The sequence below is a fragment of the Chiloscyllium plagiosum genome, unplaced genomic scaffold (genome assembly GCF_037043375.1).
Source record: "Chiloscyllium plagiosum isolate Xiang-an unplaced genomic scaffold, Cpla_swu_hap1 HiC_scaffold_30, whole genome shotgun sequence".
Lineage (NCBI taxonomy): Eukaryota > Metazoa > Chordata > Chondrichthyes > Orectolobiformes > Hemiscylliidae > Chiloscyllium > Chiloscyllium plagiosum.
Window position 1 is genome coordinate 12,947,046 of NW_028270168.1, and position 20,973 is coordinate 12,968,018.

General features: G+C 41.5%; 1 protein-coding gene across 11 annotated transcripts in view; it reads left to right on the plus strand.

Moving 5' to 3' along the window:
- The window catches only part of LOC122563525 (oxidation resistance protein 1), a 116,431-nt gene that overhangs the window by 58,606 nt on the left and 36,852 nt on the right, over positions 1-20,973 (plus strand). For all 11 annotated transcript variants that reach the window (XM_087976752.1, XM_087976742.1, XM_087976746.1 and 8 more), the window contains one exon: positions 2,022-2,776. In XM_087976752.1, the coding sequence (XP_087832878.1) occupies positions 2,022-2,776 (755 nt within the window). The remainder of the gene's footprint in view (positions 1-2,021; positions 2,777-20,973) is intronic.

Sequence of the window (20,973 nt, forward strand, 5' to 3'; positions counted from 1 at the left end):
TACTGACTGAAGTTACCATGAATGTCTCACTTTCTCAACTTCACCTTTGCCTGAAATTGGTGACCCTTAGGTTAAACCACTATCAATTGTCTATGTCTGTAATGAGAGTATGGTGACTTTACCTTAATGGAATATTATAAGCGTATAAATTAAGTCAACCATCAGAATGTTCTCTTGGCCGCTTAAACCCTCTTTAATTAAAATCAACTATTCCGTGTTTTACTAACTTTGTAGAGCAACTACAGATCAGAACTAAAAGAATGGATTAAGTTAATGGGAATGAAATTGAGAGAAGACCTCTAGATTTTAGGCCAAATGAACACTGGAATGAGAAGAGTCATAATACTTGGGATATGGTCAGAGAAACGGGAGGAAAAACACTGAAACCAGTGGAAACATGACAGTATTGGAAACAGAACAGCAAGTTTGAGGCATAGTCAAAGGGGGTCTAGAAGGAAATCAATCACCTTCGGATAAAGTCAAAACGTAGACACAGGTGAAGTTACCAACTAAGAATGGAAAAGCAAATATAGGTCAAAGAAGAGTTGGGAGATAAATAGAGAAAACACAACAGCTTATAAAGGCACTCAGGACTATTTTGTGTCACCTACATGACTGAAATTTGGAGTGATTTTGTAATATTGCTTCTAATTATGGAATTATTGAATGAACATTTGAAGCTGATGAAGATAAAAAGCTATGAGAAGAGAAAAGGGTCACGTGATAGGTTTTGGATTGCACCAATGAAGACCCTCACAGACTCAAAGTCCCTGATATTGTTGTGGAGAAAATATAGAGAATCACCAGGAGACGCAGAGAGTTCTTCAAGTAGTAGGTCTTTTATTTGCAAACAAAAAACCGTGACACTAAGAAAGCAGATTCTCGAATGCCCATGAACCTCAGGGTCCGTGGATTTTTATATTTTTTTTATCATGTTTCTGTTAGCTTATCAGCATATCCAACCTCACTCTAGCTACACAATAAACCAGGGATGTTAGTTCCCATTATCTCTTTAGTTGTACATTCTACTTAATGTTATTCTAATGACACAGTTAGACATTTATTGCTAACTCTGCTACAGTGATCTTCTATTCCAGACTAAAACCTATCATGATAGATATTTAGCTGTTCCATCTATTACAATAGTCTCCTGTCTCAAGCTGACTCTACTAACTATTAATTAGATATTTTAATGTCGTGTCCCAAATGTTCATGGTCCCAATCCTGTCATAATAACACTTAACAGAGAAACTTGCTTTATTACTTGTGTTGTCTCATCTCGTCATATTGACCTTTCAGCCTTAACCTTACTCTGCTAATTGGTGGAAGAGCATTCCACTATTCTTATCCCATCCTGCCTTCCACAGACCACAGATTGCCAGTGGTCTTCATGCTTTAACCCTTCCCATGCTTTCATGTTCTTTATCTATGAAGAGAAAACAGAGTAAACTGAGAGTGATCAGGCGAAACTGCCTGACAGTTGAGCAGACTGAAGGCTGACTGGCAAATAGGAGGGAGCATTTCCGCAGCAATACAACAACAAGACAGTTGAAAAAATTAGGTGCCAGTGCAGGCCAGGTCCATAAATGCTGCTGTTCTTGACTGGTACACAGTGCAGGAGAAACATGTAGTGTACAAGTTCCTGTTTTCCTTTCACTGCAACATCTCTTAAACTCTGGGAAAGCTGGTCTGCAGCCACTAAAGCCAAACTGAATGTAAAATCTGAGGCATGCAACTTCAAAAGTGGTGTGAATACCAACTCCTTTTGCAGAAGAAATTATTTGTTACATCCTAAAAGGCCCCTGTAAAATCAGATGTCAGCAGCTTGCAGTGAGTTGGGACTCCCAAGGTTAAGAATTTAACAACCCACACCCCCACTCATTCTGGGGAGGCATGAGCATAAGTTCCACACAGTGGCTCCAAATGGTCTTGCCTGTGCTGGAAAATTTCTATGGTTTATTGTTAAATCATGCAACTTTACTTTGTCTCAAGGAAGTAAGCATTCTCTTTTTCTTCTTCAGAAAGAAGACTTCTGTTCAACCTCAAACGGGAAGAAATACTGCTAACATTAATCGTAGGAAATCCCATCCAGTTAGTTTAGTAGCTCCAACCAAAGACAATACCCAATGTACAAAGGTCATAAGAAAAGATTCAGTTCCTGTTGATCAAGGAGCTGAAGCTTCAACAAAATTTAGCAGCATATCCCACTCGTGTCCAGATTCTCTCTGCCAGGTGGATGAGAAATTATCCAATGAAATTACAGAATTGCAGGACAGCGTACCTGAAGAAGAGGATAAAACTGACCATAAAGAAACATTTACCATTCCAAGCAGAACAAAATATGGAGGAGATAATTTAATATCAGAGGATAGGCACTGTTATTGTGATGAACAAAGTATAAGAGAAGAAAAATTTGGACCAAATGTAAATTATTATGGCACTCAACATTTGACCCATGCACTGACAGAGGAAATGTTACATAAGGGAAACAAACTAGAGAAACTCTGTGATTCCAGCTATGCTACAGATGATAAAACTGCAGCCTTTTGTGAAATAAGCTTGTCAGATCATGGATGTCCAGAATATCAGTGGTGTCAAAGGAGAGAAAACACAGAAGAGAAACTACTTTGCAGTGAACTGTCTAGAATGAAGGAAGAAGAGGTTTGTTGTGCAATGAACAAAACCACTGGTGATCTCTTTAGTGAATATGATAAACAGAAGATCCAGACAAAGGACAGATTACCCACATTGGCACAAAAGCATGAATTGAAACAAGGTAAGGGACTTTTGAAGTTGATTTTGCTTTTTATCTTAACCTGTTGGAACAGCATATTTATGTGATTAAAAATATTCCAGCTTTCCCCTCATTTCTTTTTTCTTTCCACTTTTTCTATTCTGCCATATACTATCTCATCAGACATCTTTCCCAGTTGAAAGAATAACCTGGAGCCCAGTTCCCAGGGCTCCTCTCATTAGTGTTGCTCACTAATCAGACTCTTGGCACCGACATGACAGTTGTCCACAGTGGCTGGACTTATGAATTCCCTTCCTGGAAGAAAGCACCTGACCTTTCAGCTCTGTATTTCCCTGTTAACTTGTTAACTTAAACTGTTAATTTAAATCATGAACTATTCAAAAACGTTCACATATATCATGTAAAAAAGATTTGAAGGGATTTATGACAACTACTGGTTTTGAATTTTTTATGGAACTGATAATTCCTAATTGCTTTGAGAAGATGGTTGTTGCAGCCGTTTGGTGTAGGTGCCATGAGGGAGGGAGTTCCTGGATTTTGACCGAGCAACAGTGAAGGAATGACAGTATAGTTTCTAGTCAGGACGGTGTGTATCTTGGAGGTTAACTTGAAGTTGGTGGTGCCCCATGTATGTGCTGCCTTTGTCATTCCAGGTGGTAAAGGTCACGGATTTGGAACATGCTGTAAAAGGAGGCAAGGTGCATGCATCTTGTAACGAGTGCAAACTGCTGCCAATCTGTATTAGTGATAGAGGGAGTAAATATTTGAGATGTTGGTTATGGTACTGATATAGCAGGCTGCTTTGTCATGTATGATGCCGGGCTTCTTTAGTATTGTTGGATTTCCAGCAAACCAGGTAATTGGAATGTATTCCATCACATTACTTATTTTTGTCATGCAGAGAGTGAAGAGGCTTTGAGGACTCAGGATGTAAGCTACTTGTCGCAGAATCCCAGCAGCCTGGATCTGCTGTTGCTGCCACAGCAGTTATCATTTGTCTCACACATACAAGCTTGGATTCACAGAAATCCAGTTCTTATCCAGTACCTAATTGGTTCCCTCCATATTCTCCCTGTACTGACTGAGAATGGTCTGTATTGTATCAAGTTTTGCTAGACAATCAGCAGTAAGAACTAGACAGATTGTTGGAAACTTTACGCGTGAATGTTGTGAAAGAGATTTTTCATGTTGCAGCCAAAGTACGGGGCAGGCATGTTCAGTTCACTCTCTACCCCTACCAATAAGAAAACGCATTGAATCAAACTCCAGTCAGGTTGTTAAGATCAATGCTAGAGGCCCAGTCTTCAAGGGATCCAACAATGAGAAAGTAAACCTTTTTCTTTCAGTTCTCCTCTCCAATGGTCAAAGGGGAGAGGGATGACAGGGCTCAGAAGCAAGGGAAAATATGTGGCTTTCAGTAACCACCCTCTTCCCATCCTTGCTTCCAGTTGGCCTCCAATTGAGGCATATGGAGGCGTCAACTCCCTTACATTGAGGGACAGACATCTCTACTATATCAGTCAGGAAACTAGCCAGTTTTTTAAAAATCTTTCTCATCCAGCACAACAGTGAGAAAGAAGGCCAGTATCTCTCCAAATTGCCACATTCTCACCACTTTCCTCACTGTCGGGGCTGGGAAAATTGCATCCAAAAAGTGCTCAATGAGCAGGAATCTCCCCAGACTTTCGCGACTCACCGTGATTAAGGCCCTTAAGTAGTCAATTAACAACCACTTAAGTGTCTCAATTCACCACCACCCTAATTATCCGCCTTCCTGGTGAGCAGGAAAAGTGACTGATTTCCCTGCGAGGAAACCAGGAAAACATGCCTGCCAAGTTTGATTAGATTAGATTAGATTACAGTGTGGAAACAGACCCTTCGGCCCAACAAGTCCACACCGACCCGCCGAAGCGAAACCAACCCCTACCCCTACATTTACCCCTTACCTAACACTACAGGCAATTTAGTATGGCCAATTCACCTGACCCTGCACATCTTTTGGATGGTGGGAGGAAACCAGAGCACCCGGAGGAAACCCACGCAGACACGGGGAGAACGTGCAAACTCCACACAGTCAGTCGCCTGAGACGGGAATTGAACCTGGGTCTCTGGTGCTGTGAGGCAGCAGTGCTAACCACTGTGCCACCGTGCCGCCCACAAATGTGCAAACTCCACACAGACAAGGCTGAATTTGAACCCAGGTCCCTGGCACTGTGAGGCAGCAGTGCTAACCACTGAGCCACCATGGTTGGTGAGACGGTAGGGTTTCCATTTGCCTCAATCTGGGCAGTGGGAGTCACAAATGTAGGCATGAGGATAGCTCCAAAAAACCACCCAGCCCACAACTTCAACGTCTCTGACCACCCTCCAACTTCTTCCAACCCCCAGCCAACGAGAAGCAAAGAAAAACTACTTACCTTTGTGAGAAACAAAAGCTCACTCACTTTAATAATTTCAGTCCGAGACAAATACCTGAACAACAGCGTCGTTTTATTTATACACCTATAGGTGGGTGCTTTGTCTAATTACCAGGTAAGGCAATGACAAAATGCACAGTATATCCCAAAAAACCCTTGCAATTTATACTGTTTTTTCCCATATGTTTTCCTTATTCCATTGTCTGTTCCCTGCTTCGCTTACGTCACTCATTTCCTTAAGACTTATCCCACAACTTCTGTTTATCCTGTCTTGTCCGTGACAAACTCTTATCTCTGACTCCCATAAGGGTTTTTGACGTCAGTCTATTGTAGATTATTGATTAGGCATATCTTTTCTTCTATCAGCATCTATTTCCATCCAGAGGCCACTTTGACCTCTTTGAGTAGGGTTTGTTCCTGTGTCCCCGTGTAAGGGGGAAACAGATGCTTTCCTGTTTGCCCATATATCCACCATTGTTCTGTATTCACGTCTCATGCTAACATATCCTTTCTTTTTGCTGAATATGTATTTTCACATTCCTGTTCTGTATCAGAATTTATACTTGCAGAAATAACATTAATTCATTTATATCCCACACCTTCTTGCCATTGATTCCATGAAGACTTAAGCATTGACCAGTGGCCTCTGATTGGCTGCCACCATCTACTGAGGGAGGACTCCACTGTCAAGGCTTGCCATAGGCTGAGAAATTTATTGGTCAGTTTATAAGTTGATTGGTTTGTGATCCAGTGAACATTGTAGTTAGTGGGCATCAAGTTGGGGACCACCCAACATGCTTGCCCTAGATCTATCTTGCAAAATGGAGAATCATTGCCAAGTAGTGAGAATTATATGCTAATAAAGGGACACTACCAAAGCAAAAACTGAAAATATTCCAGTTCACACAATTATTTACATAAACATTCCAATGTTGATTAACAGACTCCAATCAATATAGAAATTAAAAATGTTCAAAGTGACACCTGTTTTACTTCAATAAGTGCTTAAAAATATAAAAAACATTGTCATCTCTTCTATTTGTTATTTGTTCTTAAAATATGGTCAATTTTAGCTTAGTTGCAATAACTGACCATCCTTAGATGTGTTGAAAATGTACGGATGGTGATGCTGAGCCTTATTTTGAACTATTGTTTATATATTTAGATTTACAGACTGACCTACATTTATAGCACAGAGTGAGACAAATCAACCAATCATGAATATTTTGCATCAGTATTTACTGTGGAAAAGGATATGGAAGATATAGACTGTAGGAAAATAAATGGTGACATCTTGCAAAATGTCCAGATTACAGAGGAGGAAGTGCTGGATGTCTTGAAACGGTTAAAGGTGGATAAATCCCTAGGACCGGATCAGGGGTACCCGAGAACTCTGTGGGAAGCTAGAGAAGTGCTTGCTGGGCCTCTTGCTGAGATATTTATATCATCAATAGTCACAGGTAAGGTGCCGGAAGACTGGAGATTGGCAAACGTGGTGCCACTGTTTAAGACAAGCCAGGGAACTATAAACCGGTGAGCCTGATCTCTGTGGTGGGCAAGTTGTTGGAGGGAATCCTGAGGGACAGGATGTACCTGTATTTGGAAAGGCAAGGACTGATTCGGGATAGTCAACATGGCTTTGTGCGTGGGAAATCATGTCTCACAAACTTGATTTGAGCTTTTTGAAGAAGTAAAAAAGAAGATTGATGAGGGCAGAGTGGTAGATTTGATATATATGGAATTCAGTAAGGCGTTTGACAAGGTTCCCCATGGGAGACTGATTAGCAATGTTAGATCTCATGGAATACAGGGAGAACTAGCCATTTGGATACAGAACTGGCTCAAAGGTAGAAGACAGAGGGTGGTGGTGGAGGGTTGTTTTTCAGATTGGAGGCCTGTGACCAGTGGAGTGCCACAAGGATCGGTGCTGGGCCCTCTACTTTTTGGCATTTACATAAATGATTTGGATGCGAGCATAAGAGGTACAGTTAGTAAGTTTGCAGATGGCACCAAAATTGGAGGTGTAGTGGACAGCGAAGAGGGTTACCCCAGATTACAACAGGATCTGAACCATATGGGCCAATGCGCTGAGACGTGGCAGATGGAGTTTAATTCAGATAAATGCGAGGTGCTGCATTTTGGGAAAGCAAATCTTAGCAGGATCTATACATTTAATGGTAAGGTCCTAGGGAGTATTGCTGAACAAAGAGACCTTGGAGTGCAGGTTCATAGCTCCTTGAAAGTGGAGTTGCAGGTAGATAGGATAGTGAAGAAGGTGTTTGGTATGCTTTCCTTTATTGGTCAGAGTATTGAGTACAGGAGTTGGGAGGTCTTGTTGCGGCTGTACAAGACATTGGTTAGGCCACTCAATGGAATATTGCATGCAATTCTGGTCTCCTTCTTATCGGAAAGATGTTGTGAAACCTGAAACGGTTCAGAAAAGATTTACAAGGATGTTGCCAGGATTGGAGGATTTGAGCTATAGGGAGAGGCTGAACTGGCTGGGGCTGTTTTCCCTGGAGCATCGGAGGCTGAGGAGTGACCTTATAGAGGTTTACAAAATTATGAGGGGCATGGATAGGGTAAATAGACAAAGTCTTTTCCCTGGGGTCGGGGAGACCAGAACTGGAGGGCATAGGTTTAGGGTGAGAGGGGAAAGATATAAAAGAGACCTAAGGGGCAATGTTTTCACACAGAGGATGGTACGTGTATGGAATGAACTGCCTGAGGAAGTGGTGGAGGCTGGTACAATTACAACATTTAAGGGGCATTTGGATGAGTATATGAATAGGAAGGTTTTGGAGGGTTATGGGCCGTGTGCTGGCAGATGGGACTAGATTGGGTTGGGATATCTGGTCGGCATGGACGGGTTGGACCAAAGGGTCAGTTTTCATGCTGTACGTCTGTATGACTCTATGAGTCTTCACTATTTACCACCCTTCCAGTTTTCAATAAGGTCAGTACAGTTGTGAATAGTGCCAAAGGATGTTGTAGGTTACAGAGGGACATAGATAAGCTGCAGAATTGGGCTGAGAGGTGACAAATGGAGTCTAATGTGGAAAAGTGTGAGTTGATTCACTTTAGAAGGAGAAACAGGAATGTAGAGTCCTGGGCAAACGGTAAGATTCTTGGTAGTGTAGATGAGCAGAGAGATCTCGGTGTCCATTAACATAGATCCCTTAAAGTTGCCGGCCAAGTTGATAGAGCTGTTAAGAAGGCATACGGAGTGTTAGCTTTTATTGGTAGAGGGGTTGAATTTCAGAACCATGAGGTCATGCTGCAGCTGTACAAAACTCTGCTGCAGCCGCACATGGAGTATTGCATGTAGTTCTGGTCATCACATTATAGGAAGCATGTGGAAGCTTTGGAAAGGGTTCAGAGGTGATTTACTAGGATGTCGGCTGGTATAGAGGGAAAGCCTTACCAAGAAAGGTTGAGGGACTTGAGACTGTTTTCGTTAGAGAGGAGGTTGAGAGTTGACTTAATTGAGAAATATAAGATAGTCAGCGAGTTAGATGAGGTGGACAGTGGGAGCCATTGTGATGGCTAGCACGTGGGGGCATAGCTTCAAATTGAGGGGTGATAGATATAGGACAGATGTCAGAGGTAGAGCTGAAAATGTGTTGCTGGAAAAGCGCAGCAGGTCAGGCAGCATCCAAGGAACAGGGGAATCGACGTTTCGGGCATAAGCCCTTCTTCAGAAAAGATGTCAGAGGTACTTTCTTTACTCTGAGTAATAGGGGCGTGGAACGCACTGCCTGCAACAGTTGTAGACTCGCCAACTTTATGGGCATTTAAATGGTCATTGGATAGGCATATGGACAAGAATGACATAGTTTAGGTTAGATTGGTTTCACAGGGCAGCGCAACATCAAGGGCCGAAGGGGCTGTACTGCACTGTAATGTTCTATGTTCTATCCATGAACTTTTTGATCATACTCATTACATTGAAGTTCAAATTAGTAATGTACACTTTCGTGGTTGTAATAAGGTTCACCCAGTTGAATGTCATAGAATATGAATTTCTGATTGGGGCTGTTAATCTAGTCCAATCAGGGAGTCCTGGCTGACAGATAAAAAGAACAGAGTCAGAGATTCTGGCACTCTGATAGCTGACTCTGAAGAGGCAGTACCAAAGTCAAGTTCACATATAAATAAAGGGTGTCTTGGTGTGTGATACCGACCTCTGTGGAGTTATTTCAGTGGTGATGACAACAAAGCAAGTTCCTGAAGAAACTCACTTGCAACAGTTGTCTTTGAGTTGAAGTAAGCATTTCTTTCATCATGCCTTTGTTTGGGAAGCTTGACTTGTTGGAACCTTATATGAAAGGAAGGCATTGTTTTTGACTAGGTTTGTATGACTGGCAGAAACATGTGATGGTGTAAGTGCTTAACCCTTAATGAGATGCTTCGAGATCACTTGGTATGTGGGTATAACCCACCACATCCCTGGACACTATGGGGCAATTTAGTATAGTTAAACCATCTAACCTGCACATCTTTGGACTGTGGGAACAAACTAGAGCACCTGGAGGAAACCCACACAGACGCAGAGAGAATGTGCAACTCCACACAGTCACCCAAGGCAGGAATCAAACTTGGGTCCCTGGCACTGTGAGGCAGCAGTGCTAACGACTGAGCCACTATGCTGCCCAACAGTTTCCTATCGTTTCTCTTTTCAGTTTTTAAAAATTGAGATGAAATACACTAGAGAAGGTGAGAAGGCCCCATGTCCTACTCACAACCATTTACATTTCTACCTCTTTTCATTTCTATCAGCTATTAGCAAAGTGAAATAGTTGTAGCTGTAGGAGTGATGAAAAGTAGTGTCATTTGAACAGGATTAACTGCAGCTAAGCTATCCTCTGATTTGTAATTTCATTAATGCCAAAAAGAAAAAATTGCTGCTTTCTGCTGTAACACATGAGATGTTATTACAACATATTGGTGGATCTTTGGTGCAGTGACGGTGTCCCTACCTGTGTTTAATAGGTCAGGGTTCAATCCGTTTTGCATTAAAGGTGTGTTAAAACATATCCAGACTGATTGATTTAAAAATTATTTATAAGAAAACAAGATAATCATGAATTTGCTGTCAGCTGCAGTTCTTTAACGTTAAAAAGAACTTAAATTACCAAACATGTCATCAAACTGTAATCCCAAAAGATATGATAATAGACAATAGACAGTAGACAATAGGTGCAGGAGTAGGCCATTCTGCCCTTCGCGCCTGCACCACCATTCAATATGATCATGGCTGATCATCCTTAATCAGTATTCTGTTCCTGCCTTATCTCCATAACCCTTGATTCCACTATCCTTGAGAGCTCTATCCAGCTCTTTCTTAAATGAATCCAGAGACTGGACCTCCACTGCCCTCTGCGAAAGAGCATTCCACACAACCATAACTCTCTGGAAGAGATCTCCCTTCTCTTCCCATTACTGTACTGATTGAGATTTTAGAAGTTCATGAGAACAACACTATTATTAAAGGAATTAGATTGAAAATTATAGAACAGAATTCATGAAAAGAGACTTCCCATTTTGAAGGCAATACTAAGATCAACCAACTTTTAAAAAAGAACCATTTGCTTTAAATGGGAAAATCAAATACTTGAAAATTATAATTAACCTTGAACTACTAAAGCATAAACTTGGCACCTTAAGCTCACACACCATGACATTGATAGACTCATGAATGAACCAGCATTAAAGCCATTGAAATATCATATTAACTACATTAATGAAACTTTCTTCAAATGTGTTTTCATCAGTTCTTAATTATTTCATTGTTGCAGTGGAAACTATCCTTCAATGTGAATGCTTCTCACTCACTGCAACAAACTGCCTAAGACCTTGCAAAAATGTGTTTCAAATGTAACATTGTATTGGTGAAAAAAGACATGTTTTGTTAAAGTGTTTTGTCGAAGTGTTTCACTTGCACTCATCAAGGTAAAGATAAAAGACGGACAATGTGTGTCAACAAAAATCAAGTTCCGTACTAACAAATGACAGGGAAATGACCTCTGGAGAACATGTTTACATTGATTTTCTAGATCATATATGGTATTTAGGAAGAGATGAACTTGGATTATTATTTGAAAAGAAACATTTAATAAAACTCTATTATGGGTAGCACCATGTCTCAATGATTAGTACTGCTACTTCACAGTGCCAGGGACCCAGGTTCAATTCCAACCTTGGCAACTGTCGATGTGGAGTTTGCATGTTCTCTCCATATCTATGTGGGTTTCCTCCAGGTGCTGTGGTTTCCTTCCATACACCAAAGATGTACCAATTAGGTGGATTTGCCATGCTACATTATCCATGGTGTTCAGAGATGTGTAGAGCAGTTGGATATAGTAAATGTGAGGTTATGGGATATGGTAAGTGACTGAATGTCTGTGGGGTGCTCTTCAGAGGGTCAGTGTAGACTCCATGGGCTGAATGGCCTTGTTCTCCACTGTAGGGATTTGATGAGTCTCTTAAAAAAAGTACATCAATTGAAAAGTTGCAATTAATTTTGTAGTCACTTTGCTAAAGTAAAAAATATTTCTTTCTTCCAATTTTGACCTTCCTTTTTCCTTTCCCTCCCAAACCTGACAACTGTTATAGAGTCATAGAGATGTACAGCATGGAAACAGATCCTTCGATCCAACCTGTCCATGCCGACTAGATATCCCAACCCAATCTAGTCCCACCTGCCAACACCCGGCCCATATCCCTCCAAACCCTTCCTATTCATATACCCATCCAAATGCCTCTTAAATGTTGCAATTGTACCAGCCTCCACCACTTCCTCTGGCAGCTCATAAGGAACTGGAGTAGTCTGTTTGGTGCCTTGAGTCTATTCAGTAGAATCATGGCTGATCCAATATTCCTCACATCCACTTTCATGTCCTTTCTTGTAACCCTTGATGATCAAGAATCTATTTCAACCATAAATACATACAAGGACTTTGCCCCTATTGCTCTATGGCGAGCATTTATTCTGCTCAGCACTCTCAGACTCCAATACGTTTCAATCAGATCAACTGTTCTAAACTCCAGTGAGTAGAGTCCCAACCTGTTTAGCTTTTGCTCATAAAACAATCCCTTCATACCAGGAATCATCCTTGTTAACTTTTTCTGAACTGTGTCCAATGAAATGTTAACTTTTCTTAAATAAGAGAACATACGTTCTCACAATACTCCAGATATGGTCTCACCAGCTCCTTATACAGTTGCAGTGAGATTTCTCTGCTCTTATACCCCAACCCTCTTAAAATAAGGGCCAACATTCCATTCGCCTTCCTGATTACCTGCTGCACCTATGTGCTAGCTTTCTGTGTATGGGGCAAAAGTACCCGCAAATCCCTTTGTGTTGCAGCTATCCACAGTTTTTTTTCTCTGAGAGAAGAAATTCCTCCTCATGCCTTAAATGTGTGACCCCCTTATTCTGAGATTATGCCCTCTGGTCGTGGACTCTTCTATGAGGGAAAACAAATTTCTGCATCTGCCTGTCAGGCCTCCTTAAAACCTGTATGTTTCAATAAGATTACCTCTCATTCTTCTAAATTCCAATGAGTACATGCCCAGTCTACTCAATCTCTCTTCATAAAGCAGTCCCTCCATGCCTGTATGAGCCTAGTAAACCTTCTCTGGTCTGCCTCCAATTCCAGTACATCTTTCCTTAGCTAAGGGGCTCAAAACTGCTCACAGTGCTCTAGCTGTGGTCTGAATCATGCAAAATCATTTAGTCTTCTCTGAAATTGTTTGTCCCATACCAGGAACAGGAGAATCGTTGTTTCGGGCATAAGCCCTTCTTCAGGAATGAGGAAAGTGTGTCCAGCAGGCTAAGATAAAAGGTAGGGAGGAGGGACATGAGGGAGGGGCGTTGGAAATGCGATAGGTGGAGGGAGGTCAAGGTGAGGGTGATAGGCCGGAGTGCGGTGGGTGCGGAGAGGTCAGGAAGAAGATTGCAGGTTAGGAAGGCGGTGCTGAGTTCGAGGGATTTGACTGAGACAAGGTGGGGGGAGGGGAAATGAGGAAACTAGAGAAATCTGAGTTCATCCCTTGTGGTTGGAGGGTTCCCAGGCTGAAGATGAGGCGCTCTTGCTCCAACCGTCGTGTTGCCATGGTCTGGCGATGGAGGAGTCCAAGGACCTGCATGTCCTTGGTGGAGTGGGAGGGGGAGTTAAATTGTTGGGCTACGAGGTGGTTGGATTGGTTGGTCCGGGCCAACCCGGAACAACCAACCCAACCACCCCGTAGCCCAACACTTTAACTCCCCCTCCCACTCCAGAAAGGACATGCAGGTCCTTGGACTCCTCCATCGCCAGACCATGGCAACACGACGGTTGGAGGAAGAGCGCCTCATCTTCAGCCTGGGAACCCTCCAACCACAAGGGATGAACTCAGATTTCACCAGTTTCCTCATTTCCCCTCCCCCCACCTTGTCTCAGTCAAATCCCTCGAACTCAGCACCGCCTTCCTAACCTGCAATCTTCTTCCTGACCTCTCCGCCCCCACCCCACTCTGACCTATCACCCTCACCTTGACCTCCCTCCACCTATCGCATTTCCAACGCCCCTCCCCCAAGTCCCTCCTCCCTACCTTTTATCTTAGCCTGCTGGACACACTTTCCTCATTCCTGATGAAGGGCTTATGCCCGAAACGTCGATTCTCCTGTTCCTTGGATGCTGCCTGACCTGCTGCGCTTTTCCAGCAACACATTTTCAGCTCTGATCTCCAGCATCTGCAGCCCTTACTTTCTCCTCCTGTCCCATACCAGACCAATTCATGCAATAGAAATTAAATGCCATTTGATAACCCTGCAACAGTGTTCTTCTCAATAGATTTCAATATTCTCTGTCTTGCTCAACCTGTTGGGGCAACTAGAGATAAGGTATTAATGCTAAACCTGAACCTGTCCCTCACTCAACGTCTACACACGTTTACTTCAGCAGCTATTACTAGATGCTGAGCTGATGCAAAAATCTGAGAAAAATGTTGTTGCTATCTGTAACTCAGAAACGCTAAACCAGTTGTAATACTTTTACAGCAAGCTCCCTGCTTAAAATTGTTTACCCAACATCAAATTAGATGCTTCCTATATGGTGTGACTTAGTTGTACACTACTTTTAACAACAAAACCAACTTTATCTAACATTGGAAAGCATAGCCACTCTAGGTGTTAGAGAACCATCATAAACATTATTTGTTATTAATTGATCTCATAATATTTCGGTACATTTGATAATACAATTCTGTGGGATTTTACAGCAATACTGATGACCAACTACGCAAATTTTACTTAATGACCATGAAGATACTTTATTCTGTCGAAGTATGTGAGAATTGCTGGCAGGCCAGCATTTATTGCCTATCCATTATTGTTCTTATGAAGGTTATGGTGAGCTGTCTTCTCCAACTATTGCAGTCCATGTAAGTACTGTTGGGAGTGGAGTTCCAGGATTTTTACCCATTGACAGTAAAAGAACAAAGATGTAGTTCCAAATCAGGATGTTGTGTGGCTTAGAGGGAAAATTGCTGAGGGTATTCCCATATATCTACTGTCCTTGTCCTTCCAGATAGTAGAGGTCAGAGAATTTGGAGGTTCTTTTGAAGGAGTCTTAATGAGTTGCTGCAGTGCATCATAAGACTATAAGACATAGGCATGGAAGTAAGGCCATTCGGCCCATCGAGTCCACTCCACCATTTAATCATGGCTGATAGGCATTTCAACTCCACGCTCTCCTCGTAGCCCTTAATTCCTTGCGAGATCAAGAATTTATCAATCTCTACCTTGAAGACATTTAACCTCCCAGCCTCCACTGCGCTACATGGCAATGAATTCCACAGGCCCACCACTCTCTGGCTGAAGAAATGTCTCCTCATTTCCGTTCTAAATTGACCCCCCCTAATTCTAAGGTTGTGCCCACGGGTCCTAGTCTCCTCATCTAACGAAAACAACTTCCCAGAGTCCATCCTTTCTAAGCCATGCATTATCTTGTAAGTTTCTATGAGATCTCCCCTCAACCTTCTAAACTCTAATTAATACAATCCCATGATCCTCAGCCGTTCATCGTATGTTAGGCCTACCATTCCAGGAATCATCTGTGTGAATCTCCGCTGGGCATGCTGCAGTGCCAGTATGTCCTTCCTGAGGTGTGGGACCCAAAATTAGACACAGTATTCTAAATGGGGCCTAACAAAAGCTTTATAAAGTCTCAGAAGGACATCGCTGCTTTTATATTCCAACCCTCTTGAGATAAATGACAACATTACATTCACTTTCTTAGTCACAGACTCAACCTGCAAGTTAACCTTTAGAGATTCTTGGATTAGCACTCCCAGATTCCTTTGTACTTTGGCTTTCTGAATTTTCTCACCGTTTAGAAAATAGTCCATGCCTGTATTCTTTTTTCCAAAGAGCAAGACCTTGCATTTGAATTTCATCAGCCATTTCCTGGACCACTCTCCTAAACTGTCTAAATCTTAGGACTACCTGCCTGTCCACCTAACTTCATATCATCGGCAAACTTCGCCAGTATGCCCCAGTCCCTTCATCCAGATCATTAATATATAAAGTGAATAGCTACGGCCCCAACACTGAACACTGCGGGACACCACTTGTCACCGGCTGCCAACTCTCTGCCTTCTGTCAGACAGCCAATTCTCAATCCATGCCAGTAGCTCACCTCGAACAACATGTGCCCTCACCTTCCTCAGCAGCCTCCTGTGAGGCACATTATCAAAGGCCTTTTGGAAGTCTAGATAGATAACATCCACCGGGTTTCCATGGTCTAACCTACTTGTTATGTCTTCAAAGAATTCTAGCAGGCTTGTCAGGCATAACCTCCCCTTATTAAATCCATGCTGACTTGTTCTAATCCAACCTTGCACTTCCAAGAATTTAGAAATCTCATCCTTAATGATGCATTCGAGAATTTTACCATCAACCGAGGTTAGGCTGATCGACCTATAATTTTCCATCTTTTGTCTTGATCCTTTCTTGAACAAGGGGGTTACAACAGCAATTTTCCAATCATTTGTGACTTTCCCCGATTCCAAGGATTTTTGAAAGATCAAAACCGGCGCCTCCGCTATTTCCTCAGCCACCTCCCTCAGAACTCTAGGATGTAGCTCATTGGGGTCAGGAGATTTATCAATTTTTAGACCTTTAGCTTTTCTAGCACTTTCTCTTTTGTAATGGCTACCATACTCAACTCTGCCTCCTAACTCTTCTTAATTGTTGGGATATTACTCCTGTCTTCCACTGTGAAGATTGACACAAAGTACTTATTAAGTTCTTCAGCTATTTCCTTCTCTCCCCGCACTAGCCTTGCTGCATCAATTTGGAGCAGCCCAATGTCTACTTTTGCCTTTCATTTGTTTCTTATGTATTGAAAGAAACTTTTACTATCATTTCTAATATTACTGGCTAGCCTACCTTCATATTTGATCCTCTCCTTCCTTATTTCTCTCTTTGTTATCCCCTGTTGGTTTTTGTAGTCTTCCCAATCTTCTGATTTCCCAGTGCTCTTGGCCACTTTATAGGCTGTCTCTTTTTCTTTGATACATTTCCTGACTTTCTTTGTCAGCCATAGCTGTCTAATTCCTCCCCCTTGCACCCCCCCCCCCCCCCAAATAATCTTTCTTTTCTTTTGGATGAACCTCTGCACTGTATCCTCAATTACACCCAGAAACTCCTGCCATTGTTGCTCTCCTGTCTTCCTTGCTAGGCTCTACTTCCAGTCGTTGCAGCCCACTGTGCATCGGTGGCGGAGAGAACAAATGTTTGGTTTGTTGAATGGGGGGGTTGCCTGCCAAGTGGACTACTTTGTTCTGGATGGTGTTGAGCTTCTTGAATGTTGTTAAAGCTGCATCCATCCAGGCAAGTGGAGAGTATTCCATCACACTGAAAACAAAAATGATGAAGAGGCATCTAGACCTGAAACATTAGCTTGCTTTCTTTCCATGGATGCTGCCTGATCCCCTGTGAACTCCAGCATTTTCTGTTTTCAGTACAGATTCCATCATCTGCAGTAATTTGCTCTTTCTAGTATTCCATCACATTCCTGACTTCTTCCTTGTACATAGTAGATTGGCTTCAGAGAGCAAGGAGGTGAGTAACCTATTGCATATTTGCCAGCCTCTGCAATGCTCAACCATAGTGTTTGTATGACTGGTCCAGTTCAGTTTCTGGTCAATAGTCACACCAGCACACTCCCCAAACCCAATGCATATATGTCAAGGTAAGGGATTCAGCCAATATAAAGGTGAGTGGGATGATGACTAAATTTTCTCTTGTTGAAGGTATCATTGTCTGAAATTTGTGTGGCATGAATGTTACTTGTCACTCATCAGCCATAGCCTGATTGTTGTTCAAAGAAAGTAGCGTGCAAATATTTTCTTCTTGGTTTTATATTTCTCTAAATAATACATTTTTATCATCAATATAAATGATTATGGGATATTCATTATTAGCAGACAGCTCTTTGAACTGAAGATCTGAGCAGAGGTTGAACCCGCTAGAGAAATTACATTTTGATCAACCAAGTTGGAGAAGCTGTGCATGAGAGCTCAAGTTTCTTTTAACTGACCAGTGCTACTGCAGAGGCTATTTAACAGTAGTAGCTGCTTTTTTTTAGAACATGGTGAGTGAACAGAATGTATTACATTCTCCAGACTCAGGAAATGAAAGTTCTTTGCAAATTGTCTGGCATTCAAGATAAAAGTGAGGGGAATAATTAACTCTGACATAATTTGCGAATTGAACTGATAGCTCCATGTATACTGTTTGTATAGTTTAGCAATTGACTGTTGATAGTTCAATCTAGCAGATTTTGGAAAAAAACTTCACAGCAATTTCAGCAGTCTTATGCTAATAGTGAGGGGATCCAACTTGATATAAGAGCACCACTCAATGCAGTCAGCACTTTAGTGTTGAAGTCTTATCTCTGCCCAAGGGTCTTCCAACTGAAATTATCTGTGGAATTTAGAAATTTACCGTAATGTGTTTTTGATAACCAAAAATCAACATTATAGTCTTATTTATTTCCACATCGATTGCTAATTTGGTTGAAGAGTTGTTAATTATCAGCAAGATCAGCACATTGAAGTACAATTTTGATCTCTCTTTTTCTGCATTTCTAGTTGTTTTAAGTACAGGGCAACCCCTGTATCTGCGGGTCCGGTTACCATGATTTCAGTTACCCGCGGTTCACCGCAGCTCAAACAAATAAAAGGGAACATTCCAGAACCAGGGACTAGGAATCTGCTGGGAAGGTACATTTCCCTTTAAATGAATGGGTTCGCACCTATCCACAGTCTTGGAACGTATCCCCTTCGGGTACGGGGGACTACTGTACTGCTGCATGAAATCAGAAAAGGGTGGTTTCATAGAACTGATGATGCAAATCCAGACAAGCAAAGCCATCTGCACCAATCATTTCTGCACAATACAACGTAAATAGGAAAGCCACAATCATCAGTGCCAATCAAGCAGTGACCAAAGTTGCACATGCATTAATCCAAAGACGGTTAAAAGACATTTAAATTGATGAGGCTGGTGGTTATCATCCTTGACTAGTTTTGTCTCTGCATCAGGTTCCAGCCAAACGTCCAGTTATAAATTAGTGTTGTTTTTATATTAGTGTTGTTCTAATTCTGATTCCGGTAAACTACAGTTTGTGAGCAGCTCTCACTTTTAATAAATTCAACTCCCTTAAACTGAATATGAATCCATGAGAAACTTACAACTACATGTGTGATACAACGATAAAGAAATGGGATTTGATTGAATAACACTCAGATTTAGATGATGGATACCAGTTCTTGCGAATCAGAGCTAAAATACTTATAAGATTAAAAAATAGTTAAATGCTGCCAGGTTGTAATTGATTAAAGTTAAAATAAAATTATCAAGTGCCGTCACTGTCTCAGGACACCTCAAATGGCTGTCAACCAATGAATTGCTTTTGAAGTCCAGTTGGTGTTGTAGTGTTGGAGATTTAGCAGTGTTGTGACTCTCTGAATTTTGACACATCCATGACAAAGCTCAGTTCTAAGCCCAGAAGGTCAACAGGAAGGCTTTTTGGAAGGGGTAGAGCTGAAACATTCACCCATAATCGCAGAAGTGTTATGGTGCTGAAGGAAGCTTAAAGCCCATTGTTTCTGCACTGGCACTTAGAGCACTAGTTGACCAATAACTGAACTGTAGGTATCTGTGAGTTACTTTGCATGCCAAAAAGAGCCATGCTTATGAACCAATGGGCTGGATTCAGTGAGGTGCCACAGTCCCTGCCGTAGGGGTGATCTTTGCCCCTGCAGAGTTTCGAGCCAATTGGCTGTTATATGGCAGACATAAGTTGACCTTTCCATTGACTAGGATTGTACGCTTATTGTCATTGCATTACAGCAATTTCCAAAGTGTCACAAGTACCAAAATGATTGTAAAAATGTTATTAAAAAATCCTTTGCTGTCACGTATTGTGAATTAAATAACTGGCAAACTAGCTGTTACAAAAAATACACTCTTTTTGTGAAGTAGGAAAAGAAAGATCAGTGCCTGTTCCCTGTCCATTGACAGATATGCATTCTGCTTTGAAATGGAATTACTCACCTGTTCTGTTAATTTCAGACAATGTAGCTGGAAGCTTTTACTATGACTTAATTTGCAATTATGACCATACAATTCAAAACAAATGACTACTTCCATTTAGCTTCTCATGGCTTCTTCACCAAGATCAGACTGCAAATAAATTATAATTTTCCTTGGGGAACTCCCTGTATTTTGTACAAATTGTATATACAATATTACAGCAGGGACAATGCTTTTAAAAGTATCCTATTGGCCAAGTACGCTTTTCATTCCTGTGAAATCATGAAAGATGTTGTATAAATGTTATATCTTTACTTATGCAAAAGTGCACAATGTAGTCATGAATAACAAAGTCCGTTCAGCTTATCATCTCTATGTCAGTTGCAGTATCTCTCCACAACCTTCCTTGGTGAGCCCTATAGCACACATTGATCACAAAGTGGGAAATAATGCCTGATACATTATTTTTGATTGTTGAATCTTTGTTCTTGCATTCTACTGTTTCAAATTAATTTTAAGCAACACTCTAGATTTCTTTATTAGCAGTCAGTGTGTTTTTACATCCTCTTCTATCTGGACCACATAAAAGATCAATCGTTGCAGTGTTGTCGTAATTTAAATCTGATTTATATTTATCCTGTGGACCTTTTGCTAATACCAAGTATTTCTTGTCAGCGTTCTGGTTTCCTTCACTGAAGGCAGTCATTGTTGTTGGGACATTTCTATAGGTGTTGGCTATCCATCAGTGCTTTGCCTAACAACCATTTTTCTTATGCGACCCCAGGCAGTGATAAACTCTCTCCACTCACAAACATATTCAAGTGATACTGAATAGCAAGTAGGAACTCTTTTACAATTGTATCCTTTAATCTTTCAGACATTTGTTGTAAATTCTGGGTGAACGCTGACAGCTGTTTAAAATAATCACTCTGCCTTTAATCTTATAGGGATGATGCACAGTATTTCAAATAAGCAACTTTTTCAAGAACTTAAAAACAGAAGTTGCTGGAAAAGCTCAGCAAGTCTAGCAGTATCTGTGAAGAGAAATCAGAGTTAATGCTTTGGCTCCAGTGACCCTTCCTCAAAACAGATATCTCTGATTTTGAAACGTTAACTCTGATTTCTCTTCACAGATGCTGCGAGACCTGCTGAGCTTTTCCAGCAACTTGTTTTCGTTTCTGATTGACAGCATCCGAAGTTCTTTCGGTTCTTCG